Source organism: Notamacropus eugenii, chromosome 1 (genome assembly GCF_028372415.1).
Source record: "Notamacropus eugenii isolate mMacEug1 chromosome 1, mMacEug1.pri_v2, whole genome shotgun sequence".
Lineage (NCBI taxonomy): Eukaryota > Metazoa > Chordata > Mammalia > Diprotodontia > Macropodidae > Notamacropus > Notamacropus eugenii.
The window spans coordinates 131,891,861-131,914,046 of NC_092872.1; the positions used below are offsets into that span (position 1 = coordinate 131,891,861).

Consider the following 22,186-nt stretch of genomic DNA (forward strand, 5'->3'; position numbering starts at 1 on the left):
TGCTGTCTCTACTTTGCTAATATTTTATGTAGTATTTTTGCATTGATATTTTTAGAGATATTGGCTTATGTTTTTCTTTATTAATTTTTCAGTGGTTGAGTATCAAGATCATATTTCTATCATAGAATTTGAAGAGTTTTTGCTAGTAGTTTAATGTAGTATTCAAATTATTCATTGAATTATAGAATTCACTTGTAAATTCATATTTTTTTCTTTAGGGAGTTCATTTTTGACTTATTAAATTTTTATTCTGATATTGCATTGTTTAAACCATATGTTTCTCATTTTGTTAGCACTTTGTATTTTTGTAAATATTCATCTGTCTCACCTAAGTTATCAGTTGTGTTGTCATATAAATGAACACAACAGTTACTGATAGCTTCCTTTATTTCATATTCTATTGGTTTGAATTTTCCCTTTATTCATTTTTTTTGATACAACTTGGTTTTCCTTTCTTTTTTTTTTTTTTTAAAAAAAACAAGTTAGCTTGCAACTATTATTTATTCAATTAATTTTACCAAAAAGAGCTTTTGGTTTTATTTTTCAAGTCAATGAGCTTGGGAGTGGGGTTTTTTTTGTTTTTTGTTTTGGTGGGGGTTTGCTTTCTATTTTTTGTGTATGTGTGTCTCATTCACAAAATTTCTACTTTGATATTTGAGATTTTTTGATTCATTGCTTTTCTAGTTTTTAAAATTGCACATCCATTTCATTGATCTGTTTTCTCTTTCTTTTTTGATGAAAGTATTTATAAACATACATTTTATTCTAAGAATAGCTTACTCTAAAAATGCTTTATCAGCAATCCATAAATTTTGGTATTATGCCTTATTGTTGTAATTCTCTCTTATTAATTTTCTTTTTTATTTCTTTGATTTGTTCTTTGATCCATCAATTCTTTATTTAGGACTAAATTACTTAGTCTCTAATTTTATCCCTTCCTTCAGAGTCTCTTTATTAAATAGAATTTTATTTCACTGTGGTCAATTAAAAATTTTTTCTGCATTTGTTTGTGAGGATTTGTGTCTTAATACATGGCCAGTTTTTGCCAAAGTGTCATACACAGCTGAGAATATATAGATTCCTTTCTATTCTCATTCATGACTCACCAAAGAGTTATCATTTCTAACTTTTCTGAAGTTTTATTCATGTCCTTGATTTCTTTCTTGTTTATCTTTTTGTTGTTTTTGTCTAGATCTGAAAGATCTCTCACTATTGTTCATTTGCTCCTGGATTCAATTAGCTTTTCCTTTTAATTATATAGATGTTATTCCATTCAGTGCACATATGTTAAGTTAAGATATTAACACATTATCTGTGATACCTTTAAGCACTAATCTCTATGTCTATTTTTACTGTTATGTTATTTGAAATCATTTGAATTTGCTGTTCCCCTGCTTTCTTATTCCACCTGAAGTGTAATGATTTTGCACTAGCCCCTTATTTTTATTATTTGTGAATCTTTATGCTCATATGTGTTTTTTATAGGCATCATGTTTCTGAATTCCTCTTTCTAATTCATTCTGCTATCACTTTCATTTTATGTATGAGTTCATTTTATTTTTATTCAGTTATAAGTGTTTAGTATATAGTTTCTTCCATCCTATCTTCTTATAAGTTTTCATTTCTTGGTACGTCCCTGTTTTATGAAGAAGAAGGCAGCAGGTATGATGGCACATGCCAGTGATCCCTGTTACCACAGAGGCTGAGGCTGGAGTATCTCTTAAGCTCTGGCGTTCTGAGCTATAGTAGGCTAATTTGACTGGTTGTCTACACTAAATTTGGCATAAGTATGGTAAGCCTCTAAAAGTAGAGGTAGAGTGGGTGGGGCAGAAAATTAGGATGCCTGAGGAGGGACAAACGAACCTAGTTTCCATTTGTGATTTCTTGAAATATGAAGTTTTTTTTGTTCATGATTTTCAGGTAGTCGTATCACTCCAAAATTATCTCTCTTTGATTTCTTTTTTTAAGTCAATTGTTTTTGATAGTATATATATATATATTCAACTACTTTTCAATCTTTTGATTTTTTCTTTTCTTTCTTTTTCTTCTTTTCTCTCTCTTTTTTTTTCTATATCATAGAACTGTTGCTTTCTATTTAGGCCATTCTAATTTTCTGAGGTTTACCATTGTCTATTCTAAGCTATTGATTTTTCTTGTCTTTATTTCCTCTGTAGTTGTCATTTCCTTTAACATTACATTTTGTATCTCTTGCTTCATTTCTTAGAGATACTCTTGTCCTTAAGCCTAGGACTTTCTTTTCTCTACCTATGGCATTCTTTTTGTCAAGGATTCCACTGAGACTTAGGGAGTTACTCACTTCTTCTTGGGCTTCTCTTCATTATATTATTGCTTTCTTTTGTTTTCTCTTATCTCCAGGCAAAGGTTCTCGCCTGGAGCCTTAGATCTAACAGCCTAAAGTCTTAGATCAGACTTTTCTCCTTCCTGTACTGTTGTATGGCAGGGTCATCACCAGTGTAAATACCACCTAAACTGTAACTTGCCCCTGGACCCAGATGGCTCTGGAGGAGAAAGTAAGACTGGTGACTTTACACAGCCCTCTCTCTCTTAAATCCAATTCACTTACAAGTCATGGCATCCCCTCCCTGAAGTGATGATGATCAACCTGATGTCATGATCCTCTTTGAGAATGAAAGGCAAAACAACTGTTGGATGATAATGGGCAGGCCCTGCTTCGTCTTGAATATGGTGGCTAAGATTAGGTCCCATCTTCTACAGGAATTCTTGGATTTTGGCTCTGATCTCCTGGTGACTTGACTTAGGTTTTGGCCTTGACTCCTTTTTCTCTTACTACTTACACTGTTCCAAATCCAAAGTTGATACCATCCTCTTCTGCAAGCTTGATAGACCCTCTCTGCATGTTGTTGATTGAACTTCTCATAGACTTCCTGCAAGATTCCCAACGCTTTGTTTCCTGGGTGTGGGGTTTCCCTGACTTTTTCTCCTGCTGTTGCTTCTGCCCTGTCTAGGGAGTGGGCTACTTGAATGCTGCACTGCCTGGATCCAGATTATTAATGCCCAGGTTTTAGTCTAGCTCTGTCTCTTGACTTCTTGGGGAAGAGCAGCCTAGCAGAGCTGCTTCCTGGTCTGGGTACTTCTCTAAAGCTGTCTCTTGCTGTGGCTAAGTCATGCTGCTTAGAGGCTGCTACAGTACTGGTCTATCCCAGTCTCATGGTTTAGGCTTTGGTTGAACCTGTCTTCTGCTCTAGGTCTGGGTTCCTTATCCAGTTTTCCCACTTTGTCATCTCCATTCAGAGTTTTTACAGGATTCTTGAAGTCTTTTTACGTAGGGCTAGAGTATATGGAAGAGCTTATAGCTGTTTTTCTTTGGCTTTCTCCCTTCTGTTGCATTTTTATGGTTTTATGAGTTGTTTGTAGGGGATCAGGGCTCTTTTATACCCAGATATGCCACCATCTTCCAGAATTCCTCAATTTTTTAGGTCAAGTATTTGAGGTCTACTTGGAAGAAGTTACTTGCCTGAAGTTATATGTCTGTTTAGTACCAGAACTAAGATATAGGACTAGGTTATAAAGGACCTTGAAGGCCAAACATAGCAATCTCGATTTATTACAGTAGAAAATGGGGAGCTAAGGAAAGTTCATAAGAGAAGGAGTATCATAATGAGGTTGTAGCTATGGAAAATTACTCTGACAGTGTAGTGAAGGATGGATCGGGGAACAGTAGAGGCAGCAATGATGAACAAGAACTATAAAGAATAATAACTGAAGGGCAACTAGGTAGAACAATGGATAGAGCACCAGCTCTGGAGTCGGGAGGACCTGAGTTCAAATCCAGCCTCAGACACTTGGCACTCACTAGCTGTTTGACCCTGGCTAAGTCACTTAACCCCAATTGCCTTGCAACAAAACAAATAAAAAGAGTAGTAACCAGAATTTATTTAGTGCTTTAAAGGTTTCAAAGTACTTTACATACACGTCTCATTTGATCCTCAAAATGTCCCTGTGAGTTAGGTTCTACTAGTATTGTCATCCTCTTTCTAGGAACGTGAAGTGATTTGCCCATAGTTACACAGCTAGTAAGTGTCAGTCTTTCTGACTCTTAAGTCCAGCTCTCTTTCCACTACATCACCCTGCAATACAGGAGACACGAGGTCATGAGGGTCTTCACTAAAATGGCGGACATGGGGAGGAAGAAAATTGAACAGAAGTGATCTTTCTTTGTATGTAATGAACTATAGGCTAAGATCACTGATGGAAATACTCCATGGGTAATTTGTTAGGGATGAGGGAGAAATGTGATCTTGATGGCATAGGCTCTGGGTCCCAAAAGCTTGCTTTAGCTGTACTTGCAAGAGTATATTGAAGGCTAGAAAAGACCTCAGAGGTTATGTAGTCTACCATCTCTCCCCACTCCCACTCTCATTTTACAGATGAAGAAACCAGGGCCTAGGGATGCTAAGTGACTTGACTGATATCACATAGGTCATATCACAAGTGGGATCTAACCTCTGATCCTCCGATGTCTGTGCCAGACCTCTTTCCTGCTGTGTCACTGCCCCTGATAGATGAGGGTAGGTGGAGCTTCTGGGGAAATGCATGACCATTAACAAATCACTCCTTCCATTAGGGCCCCCTTGTCACTCCTCCTCCATTGTGATGGCTCCATTAATGGAGCAAACCCTGAAGGAAGCATTCTCAGAAAAGCAAAGCGGATGAGCAGATGGGTGCTGGCAGAAGAGGGCTCAGGCAGAGTGGTTCCCACAGGGCCAGATGGTAGGCAGCAGGAACTGAACCAGAGCTTGGGGGTGGGGGAGGGAGAAAGATAGGAGAGGCCCTTCAGGAGGGAGCATTACCTTAGATAGCCACTGATGAGATCAGTTCAGATTCCCTGGCTTTCTATCAGCAATGGACTGGCTTAGGAGCTGGGTCTCTGACCTCAACTGAGTTCCATTTATCCATCTTTTTTCTTTCTCTAACCCAACCCTAAATCTGCCCCCTCTCCACTCCTCTCCACTACACACACACACACACACACACACACACACACACACACACACACACACACACACACACAGACACTGCCCCAAGGTCAGTTAATCTTTAAGGGAGAATCCCATTGGCTATTCTCAATCAGCAGAGGGAAAGTGATGCTCATGCCATATGGTTAGGGGATTCTAGTATCGTGCCCTAATTAACATGAGTCTCTGTAAAGTCAAAACTCAGCCAAGCGTGAGGCTCCCTGCACAGGGATGCTGGATTTGGAATAATCTGGTCACTCTCAGGGCCTAAAAGAGGAAGGCCTCTTTGGGAGGGGGAATTTAAGGGCAGGCATGGGAAGGAAAGAGGAGAATCAGGCAGGGGGTGGAAAGAAAACACTATTGGACTGAGAATTGGTTGTGAATACAACCTGCACTGAAAATGTACTACTCTCCCTCACTACATTATCCAACCATCCCCCATCTATCCTCAGTTCAGTCATCCAGAGAAATAGAGAGATTTGGGGATTCTGTCCTGCCAGGGAGGGGAGCAGAGGGTTTGGTTAGTGTCGCTGTAATCATTCATTTCATTAAGTAAGTTAGAGTACTCCAGAAAATCCGAAGCTCTGAATGCTTCCCCCATCCCAGGAATTAATCTGATCCTCTGCATCCTAATGCCCCAGCTTTGTGACTGCTAAATCCTTCTGTCCTACTTTCTATTTAGCCAGGGGGATATAGCCAACATTCATTCATTGGACAGAATCTTGCTGAAGATCCACTACATCCAGTAAAATTCAGTAGTAGGTGCTGAAAAAAAGAAGGTATTATCCCTATTCTCACGAAATCAGGCAGTTGAAAAACATTTCTTAAGTATTTGCTATGTGCCAGGCACTGTGCTAAGTTCTGAGGATACAAAGAAAGGTAAAAACATAGTTGCTGCTCTCAAGGAGACAATAGGATATTCTAATGGTGGAGACAAAGTGTGAATAATTATGTATCTAAAAGATATACACAGAATAAATAGAAGCTCATTCCAGAGGGATAGTTCTTGCATTTATAGGGTGAAGGTGGGGTTGGGGGGTTTGGAGAGAGGTCTGGGCAAGGTCTCCTGCAGAGGGTGGGATTTGAGTTGAGGCTTGAAGGATGCCAGGGAAGGATTCCAGGCAGAGGTACCAACCAGTGAAAAAGCACAAAACAGGAGTTAGATTGTTGTGTGTGAGAAAAAGCAAGACGGTCCATAGAGGTGGATCATAAAATACCGATTGTAAAGGCAGGAAGGTATCATGTTCTTTGGAACTAAAACAACAGTGTTTTATAATTACTCCTGGGGGGTAATAGGGGACCATTGGAATTTGTTGAGTAGAAGGATGACCTGGCAGACCTGTGCTTTAGGAAGATCACTTTGGCCACTGAGTGGAGGATGGATTGGATTGGGAGAGACTTGAGGTAAGGCAATCACGTGTCTATTGCAACAGTTTAGGGGAGAAGGGAGGAGAGCCTGAATTAGGATGGTGGCTCTGTGAATGGAGGTATAGGGAAGTAGTTGTAAGCAAGAGATAGGATGAAGGTAGAAACAGTAAAATTTGACAATAGATTGAACATTTAGGGTCACTGCAGTCTAATCAAAGACAGAGGGCAAACAGATAGGAAAAGCTAAATAGCTGTACGAATAGCATATGGTCATGTGACAAAGGGCTACCTAGAGGAGAGAGAAGATCAGTGCGGCTAGAGCTGTCAGTGGAAGATGTGGGACCTAAGCTAAACCTTGAAGGTTGAGTTGAGTGAGGTTAACTTGGGTGGAGAAGAAAGAAGGGATGAAGGAATGGAGAAGACCCAATGGGGTAGGGGGAGCACTATGAACATGGCACACTTGCTCAGAAGGCAGTGAAACCAATCTATCAAGGGAGGATTTGTGCTGCAGGGAAGCATGTGGTGAGGCAGCAGATTGGAGCCAGATTATGGAGGACTTTGAAAGGCAGGCATTTTAGGCTCTCCTCTCTAGAGTCTTTGGATTCCCATCTCCTAGCTGGGTTTACTAGCTCCAAGTAGCTATTTCATAAATGCTTGTGGATTGAATGAGGACTTTGTAAGCTATTGCTTCTTCTCTTGGTTCATATCATGAAAGATGCTCAGGGAAAGTCTCATCCTCCATCTTCAGGACCAAAATGAGGCCAGGACAAAGATGAACAAACATTTGGGAGGGAGGTGACATGGAAAACACAAATAGCTAAGAGGAGAGGCTGGCTTCAGGATGAGGCCAAATCCCAGACACAGTTTTTGTTGTGGGGGGGGTCTGCCCTTTCTTTCAGTTTAATCCAATTAACAGATATTTTTAAGTGCCTATGAGCCAGGCACTGTATTAGGCATAGGGGATTGAAAGACAGAAATGATACAGTCTCTACCTTCAAGGAACTTACATTCTACCACAAGGATTTTTAACCTGAGGTCTGCAAGTCTGGGGTCTTAAAATACTTTAATAATAACTATATTTCAGCATCCTTGGCTTCCTTTGTAATCTTGTACAATTTATATTTTTTTGCATTTAAAGACATTATTCTGAGAAGGATCCTTGGTTTTACCAGAGATTGCCAAAGAAATCCATAATGCACCCTGCCCCCGCTCGCTCCCCCCCTCCCCTCCCCCCCCAGCCAAGGTTAAGAAGTCCTATTCTACCTTGATCAATCAAAGAAGCAACAAATGTTAATTAAGTACTTGCTATATACCAGGCATTGTGCTAGACTCTGGAGATATAAAGACAAAAAAATGAAAGTATCCCTACCCTCAAGGAGTTTACATTCTGTCATCAATAATGATTAGTTTTAAGGTCTCAGTGGTAGTGAGGCAGCTGGATTAGGAATGGCTTGAATGGAGACTAAGGGTGAATCCCTCAAACATCTGGAATGGATCCAACCTTGGGTATTAGGAGAAAGCTTGGACTCATAGGTAGTGTCAGGTCAGTGGTAATCTGAAATAGGGCAGCTAGGTGGCACAGTGTTTACTATAGCTGGTTTATTTATTTTTAAATATATATTGCATTTGTTTTAATCAGCCAAGATTCACTTTCTTATCCTTCCATCCCAACTATCCCCCTTTCTTTTTTTAAAAAAATAATATTCTTTTCCCCAATTACTGTTAAGACAATTTTTAGCATTCATTTTTACAAGATATTGAATTCCAAATTTTCTTCCATCTCCGTTCCCCTCTCCCAGAAGTGGTAAGCAATTTGGTATAGGTTATACATGTGCTATCACGTAAAACACATTTCCACATTAGTCACAGTTGTGAAAGAAGAAATAGATCAAAAAGAGAAAAAACTATGAAAAAAATGCTTTGATCTGCATTCAGAGTCCATCACTTCTTTATTTGCATGTGGATTGCATTTTCCTTCCCAAGTCCTTTGTGCTTGTCTTGGATCATTGGGTTGCTGAGAAGAGCTGGGTTATTCATAATTGAGCATCACACAATGTTGCTGATACCGTGTACAGTGTCTTCCTGGTTCTGCTTATTTCACTTTGCATCAGTTTGTACAAGTCTTTCCAGATTTTTCTGGCATCTGCTTGTTCATCATTTCTTATTGCACAACAGCATTCCATTACATTCATCTACCACAGCTTGTTCAGCTATTCCCCAATTGATGGGCATAAGAGTGCCAGGTTTAAAGTCAGGAAGACTCATCTTCCTAAGTTCAAATCTGACCTCAGACACTTACTAGCTGTGTGATTCTGGGTATGTCACTTCACTCTATTTGCCTCAGTTTCCTTACCTATAAAATGAGCTAGAGAAGGAAATGGCAAACTACTCTAGTATCATTGCCAAGAAAACCCAAAATAGGGTCACAAAGAGTTGTGCATGACTGAAAATGACTGAACAACAACAAGTAAACTTGGACTACCCAGTTCACAGGGTTATTGGAAGAATCTACTGAGATATGAAAATACATGATTAATGAAAGTTGCTAACAGTAGTTGCAATTTTTTTAAAACTAAAAATTCATAATCCACAGAACATGTTGCAACGAGAATATCAAATCCTCAGGTCCTATGATTATTCTTGGCCAAATAATCTGAAAGACAAAGATAGACACAGAGTAGTCACAGTGACCTAAGACTAATGGTATGCTTGTAAATGTTTAACAACCAACTCTTTGAAAAAAATATGTAACTATGATACACTTTTAAGCTTACTCTTCATTATAATATTTTCCCCATTGCAACCTTAAATCTAGATAATCAACAAAACAAATCAAGCTCTGATTTGGAGAAGATGTGAATTTCCAAGGTGTAATTCTCACACTAAATAATTGACCAGCTGGTTCAAGCTGGCTCCAGCAGACTCTAGGCTCCTCTGATAATCACAGAATCTCAGAGTTGGGAGAAACTTCAGCAGCAGTGGAGCTCAGCCAATAACTGTAAAAGAATCTCCTGACAACATTCCAGAGTGGTTGGTTAACCTTTGTTTAAAGGCATGTAGTGGGTGGGGGAGCAGGGCACCATTACTTCCTGAGGCAACCCTATCCAATTTTGAACAGTTCTAATTTCTGGGAGTTTTTCCTTATATGAAGCCTAAATCTGGCTCTCTAGTACTTCTAGTATCTTCTAGTACTTTCCTATTTGGCCAAGCAGACAGAGGCTAATCTTTCTTCCTCACAATATTTCTTCAGGTCCTCCAGAAGTCTTCCTTTCATCATTTCCTTCACATAGCCCCTAAATTTTCTCTTTTCTATTTCCTTCAAAATGCCCCTCCTGTGGCATCATCTGTAGGCCCTTCACCTGGTCAAGTTCCTCTGAATGGTCTCTACCCCACCTGCCTTTCACACCTCCTCCCAGTCAACCTTCATCTGTCTGTCTCATCAACATGCCAGACTAATTACAGCAAGGTTGATGGTCTATCACTTCCCATTCATAGGCCATTCTGGGACAGAAATTACATACCTCCCCACCCGAAAAAATACAGTACTTAGGAGGTTACCCCAACAATTAATATCCCAAACCCATGGATACAAGGGCAGGGTGGCAAACAAATTTAGCTTATCTCCTTGCCTTAGAAGAAAAGATTTGGGAAGGAAATTCCACCTTCCTCTGGTATTTCTTCCAGCAATGTGTTTCCTGAAGCTGCTCTCAAAATCTTATCCAGGAGCTGAGGAGGCAATCCCTTTTCCTCCCCCTTGTTTACTAGACTCCTTCCTGGCCCCCTCAACAACACCACTCAGTTGAGAGGCAACAGGAATGCAGGCATATCCATGAAAATTCTCACTCAAAGGTCTCAGGGAGGGGACTTTTGTCCCAGGGCTTGAAGTTGTACCAAAGTGTTTCTCCCCATCCCTCACTGTCACTATCTTCTAGGTCATTACCACATGGACAGGATGAGCTCAGTGCTGGGAATAGTCAGTGCCAGAATGTACTAGGAAATGCTGATAATGCTTGTCTGACCCATTTTGCTCCCTCCTTCCAGTCTTGGAGTATGTTTCATCTTCTCTAAGTAGAGCTGAGAAATAGATGATGGCTGAGATGGGGGAAGAGAGGGAAAGGAAAACATTTCCCATGCCACTAGCACCACTTTCCCAAAATTACACACACCTTTCCACTACTCCCCTGAATCCTGGGATTTTAACTGAAAAAATAAATAAGCACAATCTAACTGAGGAAAAACAAAAGGTAAGAGAGTTGGTGAAAACAGCTGAAGAAGTTCATGGTTGTATATGACTGGGGGGAGACATTGATATGTTCAAAAATTTTTGTGATTTTTGTAAATTTTTGTAATTTTGTAAATCAAAACTGAACTGAGGTATGCTTTACATCTCTCCTGGGCCCTCTTCTCTTCTCTATAGTGTGTGTGTATATATATATATATATGTATATATATATATATGTATATATATATGTATATATATATGTATGTATATGTATGTATATATATACATATATAGAGAGAGAGAGAGAGAGAGGAGAGAGAGAGAGAGAGGAGTACTCTATATAGAGTATATATATATATATATACTCTATATAGAGTACTCTATAGAGAAGAGAAGAGGGAGAGATGTAAAGTATATCTCAGTTTTGATATACTACATATACTATATAGTATATTCTATAAAGAGTATAGTTATCTGTCTCTGTGATCTCACCAGCTCCCATGACTTTAAATATCGTCTCTACATGGAAGACTCCCAGATCATATATCCAGTTTTAGTCTCTCTTCTGAGCTCCAGTCCCAGTTCCACATCACTGACTATTAAACATTTCAAATTGGCTGTCCTGGGGGACATCTCAAACTTTACATGTCTAAAAAAGTATTCATTATCTTTCTTCCCAAACCTACTCCTTTTACAAATTTCCTTGTAAGGGAATCACTATTCTTATAGCCACCCAAGTTCATGACCTTGGTGTCATTCCCAAGGTCATTCAGCATGAGCTCCCATTTCTCCCCTTTCCTCATCTCATATCACAAAGATGCCATCTGCCACTATCTCTTCCTTCGCTCCTGTTTCACGTGAAGTGGCCCTATTCCTTACCGAGGCAAACCCTTCTACTTCCATCTCTTCTCCTCAAAGAGATTACCTCCTCCATCATCCCCACTCTCTCACTTATTTTCAACCTTTCTCTCTCTACTGATTCCTTCCCTACTGCCTACAAACATGCCTGTGCCTCCCTCATCCTCAAAAAATGCTCACTTGATCATTCTGTTCCTACTATCATTCTATATCTCTCTTGCCCTTTGTGGCTAAACTCTTTGAGATGTTCATCTGCTACAGGTACCTCCATTTCCCCTCCTCTCAATTCCTCAGAACAAGCCTACCTGGCAGTCAAAGACTCCAACAAAGATCTTTGCCTGATTTGGCATCAGGGCCTAGGGTAGCAGTAATAGAGAAAAAAGAGTTTGATGGGCTGGGCTAATGAATAGAAAATAGAAATACTAGGTGTTTGGGGAAGGAAGTCCAGAAATAGAGAGGGGAATGTGTACCTCTCTTTAGGATCTTCAAATCCTGGTCAATTTTCCAAGCCAGACATTTTCCCCTCCTTCCCCCTGCTGTAACTATGAGATCTTCACTTTGATATGTTTTAATCTATGAGTTGTGATGTTTTAATCTCTAAGCAGTGGGGGCTTGTTTTAATCATTACAACAGAGATCTTTATGATCAGAGATTTAGAACTAGAAGGGACCTTAGAGAACATTTAGTCTAACCCCATAATTTTGCAGATGAGGAAACTGACGTTCCAACAGGTTAAGTGACTTGCCCAGGGTCCTACAGCTAATAAGTATCAGAGATGAGATTTGAATCCAGATCTTCTTAATTTCAGTCCTGCTACTCTATCCATTGCACCATGATGTCATTTAATTAAATTCTTCTCAAACATATTTATCTCATCAGTAATGGCATTTTAATTGGCCCAATGAGGGAATATATAGTTATCCCTTTCACATCTCAGGAGTTAGGGGCATGGTGCTCCCGTGATCTAGAAAATCCATGTAAAAATTTTTGGTATCCTCTTCATACTGGAGAAGCCTAAGTTATTATGGTATTAAAAGATAAACCATATCACTATTATACTATACATATCTTATTTATTTCTGAGTTTCTAAACTTTTTGTGTGTTGTCTGCTGGCCTTCATGTGTCATCTGTGTCTTACACAAAACTTCCCCGAAAATTCCAATTTTATTTCTTATGCTAACCCACAATAGATCAAAACTGCACTGAAGGAAGTTGTGATGTGGAAGGGATAACTGTACTTTATTTTTAATTTCTCATAAAGATATTTTTGGGGGGGGAGGGGAAATAAACTGATGATAGAGGCCCAAAGAATAAAGTGCCATGACTTTTCCTCTGTCTTTTACTTAGTCTATTATAAGTACAGAAGAGTTCTACTTAGAGAAAACTGTCTATCATGAAATCACAGTAACCAGATAAAGAGGAATTTTGTGTAATGGAATGTCCTGACGTGACCAGAAGGTTTTGCATTCCTTGTTTCTGAAGACCTTTTTGTTGTTGTTGAGTTGTTTCATTCATTTCTGATTCCTTGTGACTCCATTTGGGGTTTTTCTTGGCAAAGATACTGGAATGATTTGCCATTTCCTTCTCCAGCTTGTTTTACAGATGAGAAAACTGAGGCAAACAGGGTGAAGTGACTTGCCCAGAGTCACATAGCTAGTATGTATCTGAGGCTGAATTTGAATTTAGGGAGATGTGTCTACTGAACTCCAGGCCTAGTGCTCTATTCACTACTCCATCTAGCTGCCCCCTAAAGACCTTTATAAGATCTCTAAAATCTTCCTTTGCCACTGAATGTCTTTCAGGGCCTTAAGGTATCACTGTGAACCCAAATCCTCCTTATCTAGACCATTGGATGCAGAAGGCATGGTCCCTCTCATGGTACAGTGGAAAGAATGCTGAATTTGGATGAACCAATCCATCTGCCACAAGAAGGCACTGGGGGGAAGGAGGAGGTACAAGTACATAAAATGAAATAATCCCTGCTCTCAAAGAGCTTTTGGTCCAATAGAGCTGCAAATCTTAGGTCTACCACTTACTATCTGTGTGATTTTAGACAAGTCTTATACCATCTCTGGGGCTCAGTTTTTGTATCTGTCGAATGGAAGGAAGGGTTTGGACTTAATGACCTCTGAGATCCCAACTAGTTCTGACTAGTGATATGTCACCTATGACCTTGTGATATTTCAAACCTAGGATGGGCTCAACTCATATTTATTCGAAAGCTTTCCAGGTTTAGACATTTCTCCAAAGTATAATTCTCTTCTCCTCACTATCATTACCATCTGTGCCATGGGGACTGCCACTTAAGAAATACATAAAAAGGGATAAGAATAATTGTTTAGTGAAAATACTAGGTCTTGTATGTACAAGTGAGTGTTTTTCTTCAAATAATAGAGGGAGGATTGGACTAGATCAGTGGTATCAAACTGAAATCGAAAAGAGGCCACTAAACCATACAGAAGGATCTCTGTAAGCTACACAGTGACTTAGAAAACCACATATTAACATTATCTAGGTTATATTGTATTTATTTTTTTAAAAAATATTGCTTAATTACATTTGGTCTGGTTCTGGGAATACTTCAGGATACATTCATATTTGACAGCTTTGGGCTATATCTTCAGGACTCCCATCATCCTCAGGCATTAAATGACACCCTCCCCCAAAGTAGAATGTGTATATATTCCAATAATGCTATTATTGCCAATAATATGTTAAGCATTACATTCAAGAATTTTTATATGTTCAGGCCAATTATAATTCATTCAGGGAAACTAGTGTTGTACTTTACAACTAATCCAGTGTCTTAAGATCATAGATTTAGAATTGCCAAGGACCTTGCAACTTATTGAGCCCAATCCTCTTCATTTCACAGATTAAGAAACCAAGCCTTAGATAAGTTTAGAGACTTCCCCAAGGCCACACTTATAGTAAGTGGCAGAGTCCAGATTTAAACCTGAGTCCTTTCGAGTCCAAATCTACTATTATTTCCATTGTCTAAAGAACCAGATACTGTTTTCCCCAGGTTGATTGCTGGAGTTTTTCAGGACTGGGTTCCAAATGACGGAGCTATTAAAAGAAAGTCAAATCCATCATTAAAAGGCAAAGATCCATCACCATTGAGAATCCATTCAAAAGAATTATCTTTTAGTAATGTCATCCATTCCCAAGGAGGAGTTCCAGATGATCAAGATGATGGTGGTGGTGGTGGTGGTGATGATGATGATGATGATGTTGGTGGTGGTTTTATCTATAGCCATATCATTTTGGACTAAGAGCGTATGATAGCTTCCCAAGGTGATTATGAAGGACAACAATCATTTCAGTACCAAGTTCTGGTATGTTCGTTAAAATCAATCATATTTTTTTCAATGGAAACAACAAAAAAGAAGAGTGAAACTGAATGCTATGTGATTATAATGACTAAGAAATTTGGCCCTGGAGGGGACTTGAGAACATGCAACTTCCTTCCTTCTTTGCATAAGTGGGGACTGCGGAGGTGTAATAGTGCATATGCTGCCAAACTCAGTAGAGATGTTGCTCAATTTCTGCAAACCTGATATTTTTCTCTTTCTTTTTTTCCTTTGTCATAATGAAACGATTTGTACTCTCAAGCAGCACACGTTTTAACAGTGCTGCATGTCTCGGGTCTGACATTTACTACTGTGTGATTTTGAGTAAATTACTTAACCTTTCTGAGGTGACCTGAAGACTTTGGGTTCTTCCTCTGAAAATAAAAGGGTTAGACTAACTAGATGACTCATTGTGGAGGGGATGGTGAAGGAATATATTTGGAAACAATAACAAGTTAAAAACAACATATAGTAAGTTTCTTAAAAGGAAAAAAATTGTGATTTTTTTTCATATCTTGTGTTGAAATTCTGAACTTAAATTGAGGGGGCATGGGGTAAGGGGAATATTAACTTTATAAAAGTATTCTGTACTCTACCATAGGATTGAGTTTCTGGTTTCCTAAAGTGAGTTCATTTCCTAGCATATTTAAAATACAAAAGACACAAAAAATTGCCACAAAGGATTTGTCTTTAATACACAAGTAAAATATTGCCCTTTTTTACATGAACATTTTTGATTTCTAAAAGAGGTAGAAAAATCATTGGTGTAAGGAAAACTGATAAAAACCAACTTAATAAAAAAGGATCTCTCAGACAAAAGATTGAGGAGAGATAGACTGCTGTCCTGAGGAACAGATAAAGAACTGCCTCAGCTTGAGAGGGACAAACTCCTCAGAGACCAGAACAGAGCTGAGGAGCTTGGCAGTTCTCTCACTTGATGGAATTACTCATGACTAAAAAGGAGTAACATTTTCTCAGCACCCTGCAAAAGGTGGCTATGTACTAAGAGTTTCTCACTGCTTCAGTGTTTCATGAGCATCAGAGTAATAGCTTTGTTTAGCAGTAGAGCCATGAGAACCATAAGACAAACAGGCAACAGAGAAGTCATTTTGCCCAACAGCTGACATGTTGCTAACTGTTCTTTAAAGAGACCCAGGAGAGTTGTGAGTTATTCCTTACATGTGGGTTTCTCTGCTTATTTTCCTTCCTTTTTTGATTTCTGTAAGTATGTGCCTACTTTTTTCCATGGGCATTGTGTGTATTGGTAGGAGAGAATGAACCAGACTTATGACATATTTTGATTTCTCTTGCTTTTTTTTTCTATTGAGCAGATGTTGTGGTTATTCTCATTTTAGTCTTCTATTGAGTATTCTTGGTTTTGCCTTATCATTAAGCAAATGTTTCATGTTTAAAGAGTCACTGGTGTCATGGTGATTGATTTTGTGTAAATGGGAAACACACCATTGCTAGTTCAAGAACCTGGAAGTAGCAAGTAGTAGGAGTATACCCTCGCATATACCAGAGTTGTCCCTGGAAACCTGAGATGGTAGTAGCTGAATGGTCATGGCCATCTTGCCTCCCACCCCCCAACTCTAAGCATCCTCCAAGTCTATTAGTGTGAAGGCAACTTATGGTGCATGTCAAACCAGAGAAAGGAGAATGAGCTTTGGATATCATGGTAGATATTTAGGCCTTTAAACTATGGACATGGGTCCATAGTCATGCCCTTTACACAGATTATACATGTTAGTATTGAAGAACAGAGAAACACTGATAGAGTCAAAATCATCACATGAAACCCTTATTCATATCATGTGGGGCATCATGGTCCTGGGCAACATAATTTGAGAAACATTCAAATAGGAAATCACAAAGAATTTGAGTGCCTACTGTCCTAGAGAAGCAAGATAGCCTACTAGAAAGAAAACTGAACTTGGATTCAGAAGGCCTAGGTCCTGTCACTCAGTTGTACAACTTTTTAGGCAGGTCACTTCAGCCTTCGGAGGCTCAGTTTCCTCATGCATAAAAAAAGAGATAATAATATGAGCATAATCCATACCACAGGGTTGTGGTAAGGACCAAGTAAGATAACAGAGCCACTTTGCAACCATAAGGTGCCATATAAGTAATCAGTAAGCATTTATTAAGTGACTTCTATGTGCCAAGCACTGCTAAGCTATTATAATGTGCTACTCTTAATAATAAAATATAATTAATTATTATTAACGATAAATAATTTGTTATTAATAATCTGTTACTAAGTGCATGGCCCTATGCTAGGCATTTAGAAGGATACAAAAGAAGTAAGACATGGTCCAAGTGAGATATTAGATATTGGTGTTACTTTGTAACCACATAGTCATATAAGCATTTTTTTAAGAACCAGGTATTATACTGAATTATATGCTGATAATAATTATTTTTATGAGATACTAATAATAGGCTAATAGGTTTATAGTCCTATGCTAGGCACTTAGAAGGATGCAAAAATGTTATAGGACATAGTCCTTCAAAGAACTGATAGTTTAGTTAGAGAAAATGACACTGTGAGATCTGTGGAGTCCTAACATTAAGGGTATGTATACTCTGATTACTCTAGAACTAATGCTTCTTCTTCCATTCTCTCCTTCAGACAGGTCGAATAGAGCCCAACTATCCCAAAGTTTGTGGTCATCAGGGCAACGTGCTTGACATCAAGTGGAATCCCTTCATTGACAACATCATTGCGTCCTGCTCAGAGGATACATCAGTAAGTAGGAAGTAAGATAAGGTGACTTTCCCCAGTGGAAGATATATATTTTGATTCTCCATGCTCTAGAAGGAAGGAAGGAAGGAAGGAAGGAAGGAAGGAAGGAAGGAAGGAAGGAAGGAAGGAAGGAAGGAAAAAAAGGACAGAGGAAAGAAAGGGAGGGAGAGAGAAAGGGAGAAGGAAAAGAGGAAAGAAGGGAGGGAGAGAGAAAGGGAGAAGGAAAAGAGAAAAGAAGGGAGGGAATGAAAAAGGAAAGTGAAGAAAGGGAGGAAGGAAGGAGTGAGCAAGCAATACTTCCACAAACAGAACTCTTATAGCTATGGGGGTAGTTCCCTCTCTGCCCCTCAGTCCAGCCTCCTTGTTCTTACCCTGATCCTCACTGGGAGGTGAGTTGGGGGGATAAGGTAGGATGTGAATTAGGGGGATAGGGTAGGATGTGAATTTGGATAAACAAGGACAAAATGATTCATTGATTGTGAACTTTAGGGATTTCACCTGTTCTAACTGACAGTAGGGGGAAATGAAACTAAATATTATTTAGATGTCTTCCGAAGATGTGAAAATGCAGTTCATCAGTGGTAAGTGCTACCTAATCCAGCAAGCTCCCTAGGGCAGGAACTGGTCTGTTTTTGCCTAGCACAGTTCCTGGTGTGCTGTTGAGGGCAGTAGAGTGGAAAGAACACTGGACTTGGAGTTCCACTGGAGTGGAGTTGTGCCACTTACTATCCTATGGAACTTGTCTAGGCCCTAATTTCATCCCTTGTCAACTAGATCCTTTTCCTTGGAGGGTATTGTAGGAGCCCCTTGCTAGCTAGGTTTGCATTGGGCCTTATAGCTTATAATTCCTTCCAGGTTTCTGGGGGCAGTTCTTCCAGGGAGGCACCCCATGTGCTAATGCCTATCTTGACCTGATCCAGACCAAGGCTATGTTAAAACACCCATTTGGATATAAGAACACTGTTCAAAACTTTGAATGCATAAGGGTAAAGTGGGCCTCCTACTCTTAATCGATGTCTCCCAGGTGAAATTAGCCTCTTAGTAAATTCACAAATATTTTGTCCAGTCCCAGCCAGGGCATAGTCTTAGTAATTTGCATTTATTTTGTGATTAAGGTTAACAAAGTATTCTCCTTAAAATGACAAGTAAAAATTTCTCATATCTGAATACCCATGGAAATATGATTATATCATTTATGTGACACCCCACGCACACCTTCTTGTATTGTATTCTTGTGTCGTATCTCCCAGTACTTTCTAAATAGCAAGGGTCATGTTCTATATCTTAGTTTTCCCCACAGTACCTGACATGTGGCTTCTGATTTGTAAAGGTTAGTTCAGTGAAAGAAAGGCTAACTGAAAGATTAGGCCTTGAAGGATGGGATAGTATTTCAGTATGTAGAAATGAGGGTGGGGTGGGAGGTGAGGATTAGACAGTATTCCAGGAAGAATCTACCTGAGGAAAGGTGAGGAACTCCCTAAGGGTAAAGACTGTGCCTGTGTGACTTTGAGCAAAAAGTTTTTAGCCTCCCCAAAGCCTCAGTTTCCTCATCTGGGGATGGTATTGTGATGAAAGTGCTTTATAAACATTGTCACTAAATAAATGGGAGCCATCATTATTATTTTTAGCATCTTTCTCAAGGATTAATCCTGTACCAAGATTATGACTAGTTGGCCCTGGGTATATAGTTGTGGACTGACTTAAAGGTCTCACCTTCCCTTACGTAAGACCCTTAGAGCAAGACTGGATGAATGAATGTACAAATGAAGGCATATTCAACAAAAATCTAAACACAAAAACAGGAATGAATCAAAGTGATAAATAACAATAGGTAACTTAGCTACCTATCTGTTGGGAGGGAGGCTGTGGAGTACCATGGAAAGAGTGCTGAATTCAGAGGAAAAGGACCTGAATTTGGTTCTCAATTCTGCTATTAGACCTTGAGTAAGTCATTTAACCTATGGACGCCTTTGTTTCCTCAGCTGTAAAATGAAGGGGTTAGACTATTTTCCTTTTCGTAAAATGACATGATGTTAAGAATATGTTCTGAATGACTTTCATAATTTTGTAACTTTGAAATAAATGCCCAATTTGAGTTTATTATGTAGTTAACCTCTACAATTTCCCATCAAGTCTGGAAAGTGACTAGAATAAGATAAGATTAAGATTGTTATGACTGTGGAGGTTACTTAATCCTTGGGGATGCTAGGAGCTCTGCAGATCCAGCCCATTCCTTACACTATAATAATTCATTATTATACTTTAATGGTATAATCTAGGATTTCACCAGCAATCTAACTATAGGTTCATAATTTTCAGGGTCTACTCTTTCTAAGTTGGGACATTTTCTCATCTCCAGTTTTTTAGACCCTTTCCCATTCTAATGGAATGCTTAGCCATCGCGTGCCCCAGATTAGTAACATGGGATATAGTCTGTCTGGGCCTGGTGACTTGGGAACTTGTCAAAGACCACTGTGTTCTCTCCCTATCTGGTCTAAAGCTGTCACAGTATCACAGAATCTCAGGGCTAGAAGGGACCTCAGAGGTCATTAAGTACAACCTGTACCAGAACAAGGATTCTCCTACAACATGTGACAAAAAGTGGTTATTCAATCTTATCTCCTTACTTCTCCTGAGTTTCAATTTAGAATTGGACATTTTTGGCCTGTGAAATCCAGAGTTCACTCTCTCTGGAAGAGAAAATAGAAGCAAAATAAAAGATGAGTGATTCTGTCTTCTCTCCACTCTTCGTTATAATGATGCCATCCACCTTTAGCAGAAACTCTTTCTCTTTTTTTCACTCCTTCCCTTTCCCTTGTATGACTTTAAAAAAAAACCTTTTGTTTTTGGTTTTAACATCCTTCATGTGATTTAACATATTTGGGGCCTTAATGTCTCAACACTGTTTTAATAGAGAATATTTTTATATTGTTCTTTTTTTTTCATCTTCACTTGTCTTCCCTTTTCCTTCTGTTTTCTGTATATGCCTTTTAAAAAACCTGATTTGATCAATGAATTCTGTGGGCACAAGAAATCACCTTGTTTGTTCCTCACACTTGGTGTATTTATACATACCTATGTGAAATGATTTATTAAATAACAGTGTAAGTAAAATTATCAAAATGTGTCACTTTCCATGAAATTACTTTCCTACAAATCCATGCACAGAGAATCAATCTTGATAGGAATTATGTAAGGGATAGCCACTCAAAGGGAGAATGTGGCCATCCAAACACAAAAAATACATATGAACATGGGGCCAGGATATACACATGAAGGGGCAAAACTGCTGATGTCATTGTGATGCTCTCTGCCAACCCTGTTCCCATGAGGCTCCCTGGAAAGTGTTGCTCTCTTTTCATTTCTCCATTGTTTCTCAGTTTGGGTTATTTCCAGGGTCACCTAATACTCCGAAACAATATCTACTAAGTATTTTGTGGCTACAACTCATTCACCAGCTCTTTTAACCACCTCCACCATCCACTAGGGGTGCAGGGAAATGCTGTTATCTTTAATAAGCCTCTCCCTTGAAGAAAAGAGGTTATAGCTTTTTCATTCAGCCATTTCAGACTCCTCTGTAATCCTTAGCTGAGGTGCACCTCTGGCCTACATCTATCACTGGTGGAAAGGGCAGCTAGGTGGTGCAGTGGATAGCGCACCAGTGCAGGAGTCAGGAGGATCTGAGCTCAAATCTCACCTCAGACACTTGACACTCACTAGCTGTGTGACCTTGGGCAATTCACTTAACCCTAATTGTCTCATCCTGGGTCATCTCTAGTCATCCTGATGAATATCTGGTCACCAGAGTAAGATGGCTCTGGAAGAGAAGTGAGGCTGGTGACCTGCACAGACCTCCCTCACTCAAAACAAAGTCAAGTGCAAGTCATGTCATCATTCCTCCGATGGTATGGTCCTCTTCGGCAGCAAAGGATGAACATACAGGTCTAACTGCTGGTACTGTGGTTAGTAAGCCTTTCCCCTGCAGGTAACTCTATAGCTATCCCTAATTGGCATTCTCAGCCAATAGCTATTAAGCTTTCTTCAGCTCTTCTTAGGTTTCTCAGCTAAACTGAGACCAATGTCTATGAAGCTTCCTCTAGTCTTCTCTGTTAATAGCTGTGGATTTTTTTCCAGACTTCTCAGCCATGCTGCATGCGCAGGTGGTACGGAGGCTGAAATCAGTTCTGTCCTGTGAATTCACCTTAAACTCTTTTGTTAACTTTTTCCCTTCCTTTGGACTCTCCTTTGACCTGAAATGTACTGAAGTGAATGTTACTTATCTCCCCTGAATCTCTCAGTTCAGCTGTCCCCTAACTTATGGTCAGAAACCAGTTTTAGTTATTAGTTTAGTTTATTTATTATTTAAAAATATATTATTGTATCTTTTAGTTATTAGTTTATTTAGTTTAATCTTGTCATGCATTGTAGCTGAGTTAAATCTGACCAGAGCTCTTCTTTCTTATACTAAAAAGGGATGGATAAAGGAATAACCTTACCCAAATAGCACCTCTCTTCCATGCAAAATAGCAAGAACTCTCCTGACTAAAAAGAATTTTGAGAAACACCATGAACTTTGACTCACATTCCCCAGCATGTATCAACTCTTAGTGTCTGTCTGTCTCTGTTCTCTATGTTTTTCTC

General features: G+C 39.2%; 1 protein-coding gene across 4 annotated transcripts in view; it reads left to right on the forward strand.

The window, feature by feature from the left end:
* Positions 1-22,186, forward strand: part of CORO2B (coronin 2B) — a 223,014-nt gene that overhangs the window by 157,610 nt on the left and 43,218 nt on the right. For all 4 annotated transcript variants that reach the window (XM_072615125.1, XM_072615145.1, XM_072615118.1 and 1 more), the window contains exon 3: positions 17,432-17,548. In XM_072615125.1, the coding sequence (XP_072471226.1) occupies positions 17,432-17,548 (117 nt within the window). The remainder of the gene's footprint in view (positions 1-17,431; positions 17,549-22,186) is intronic.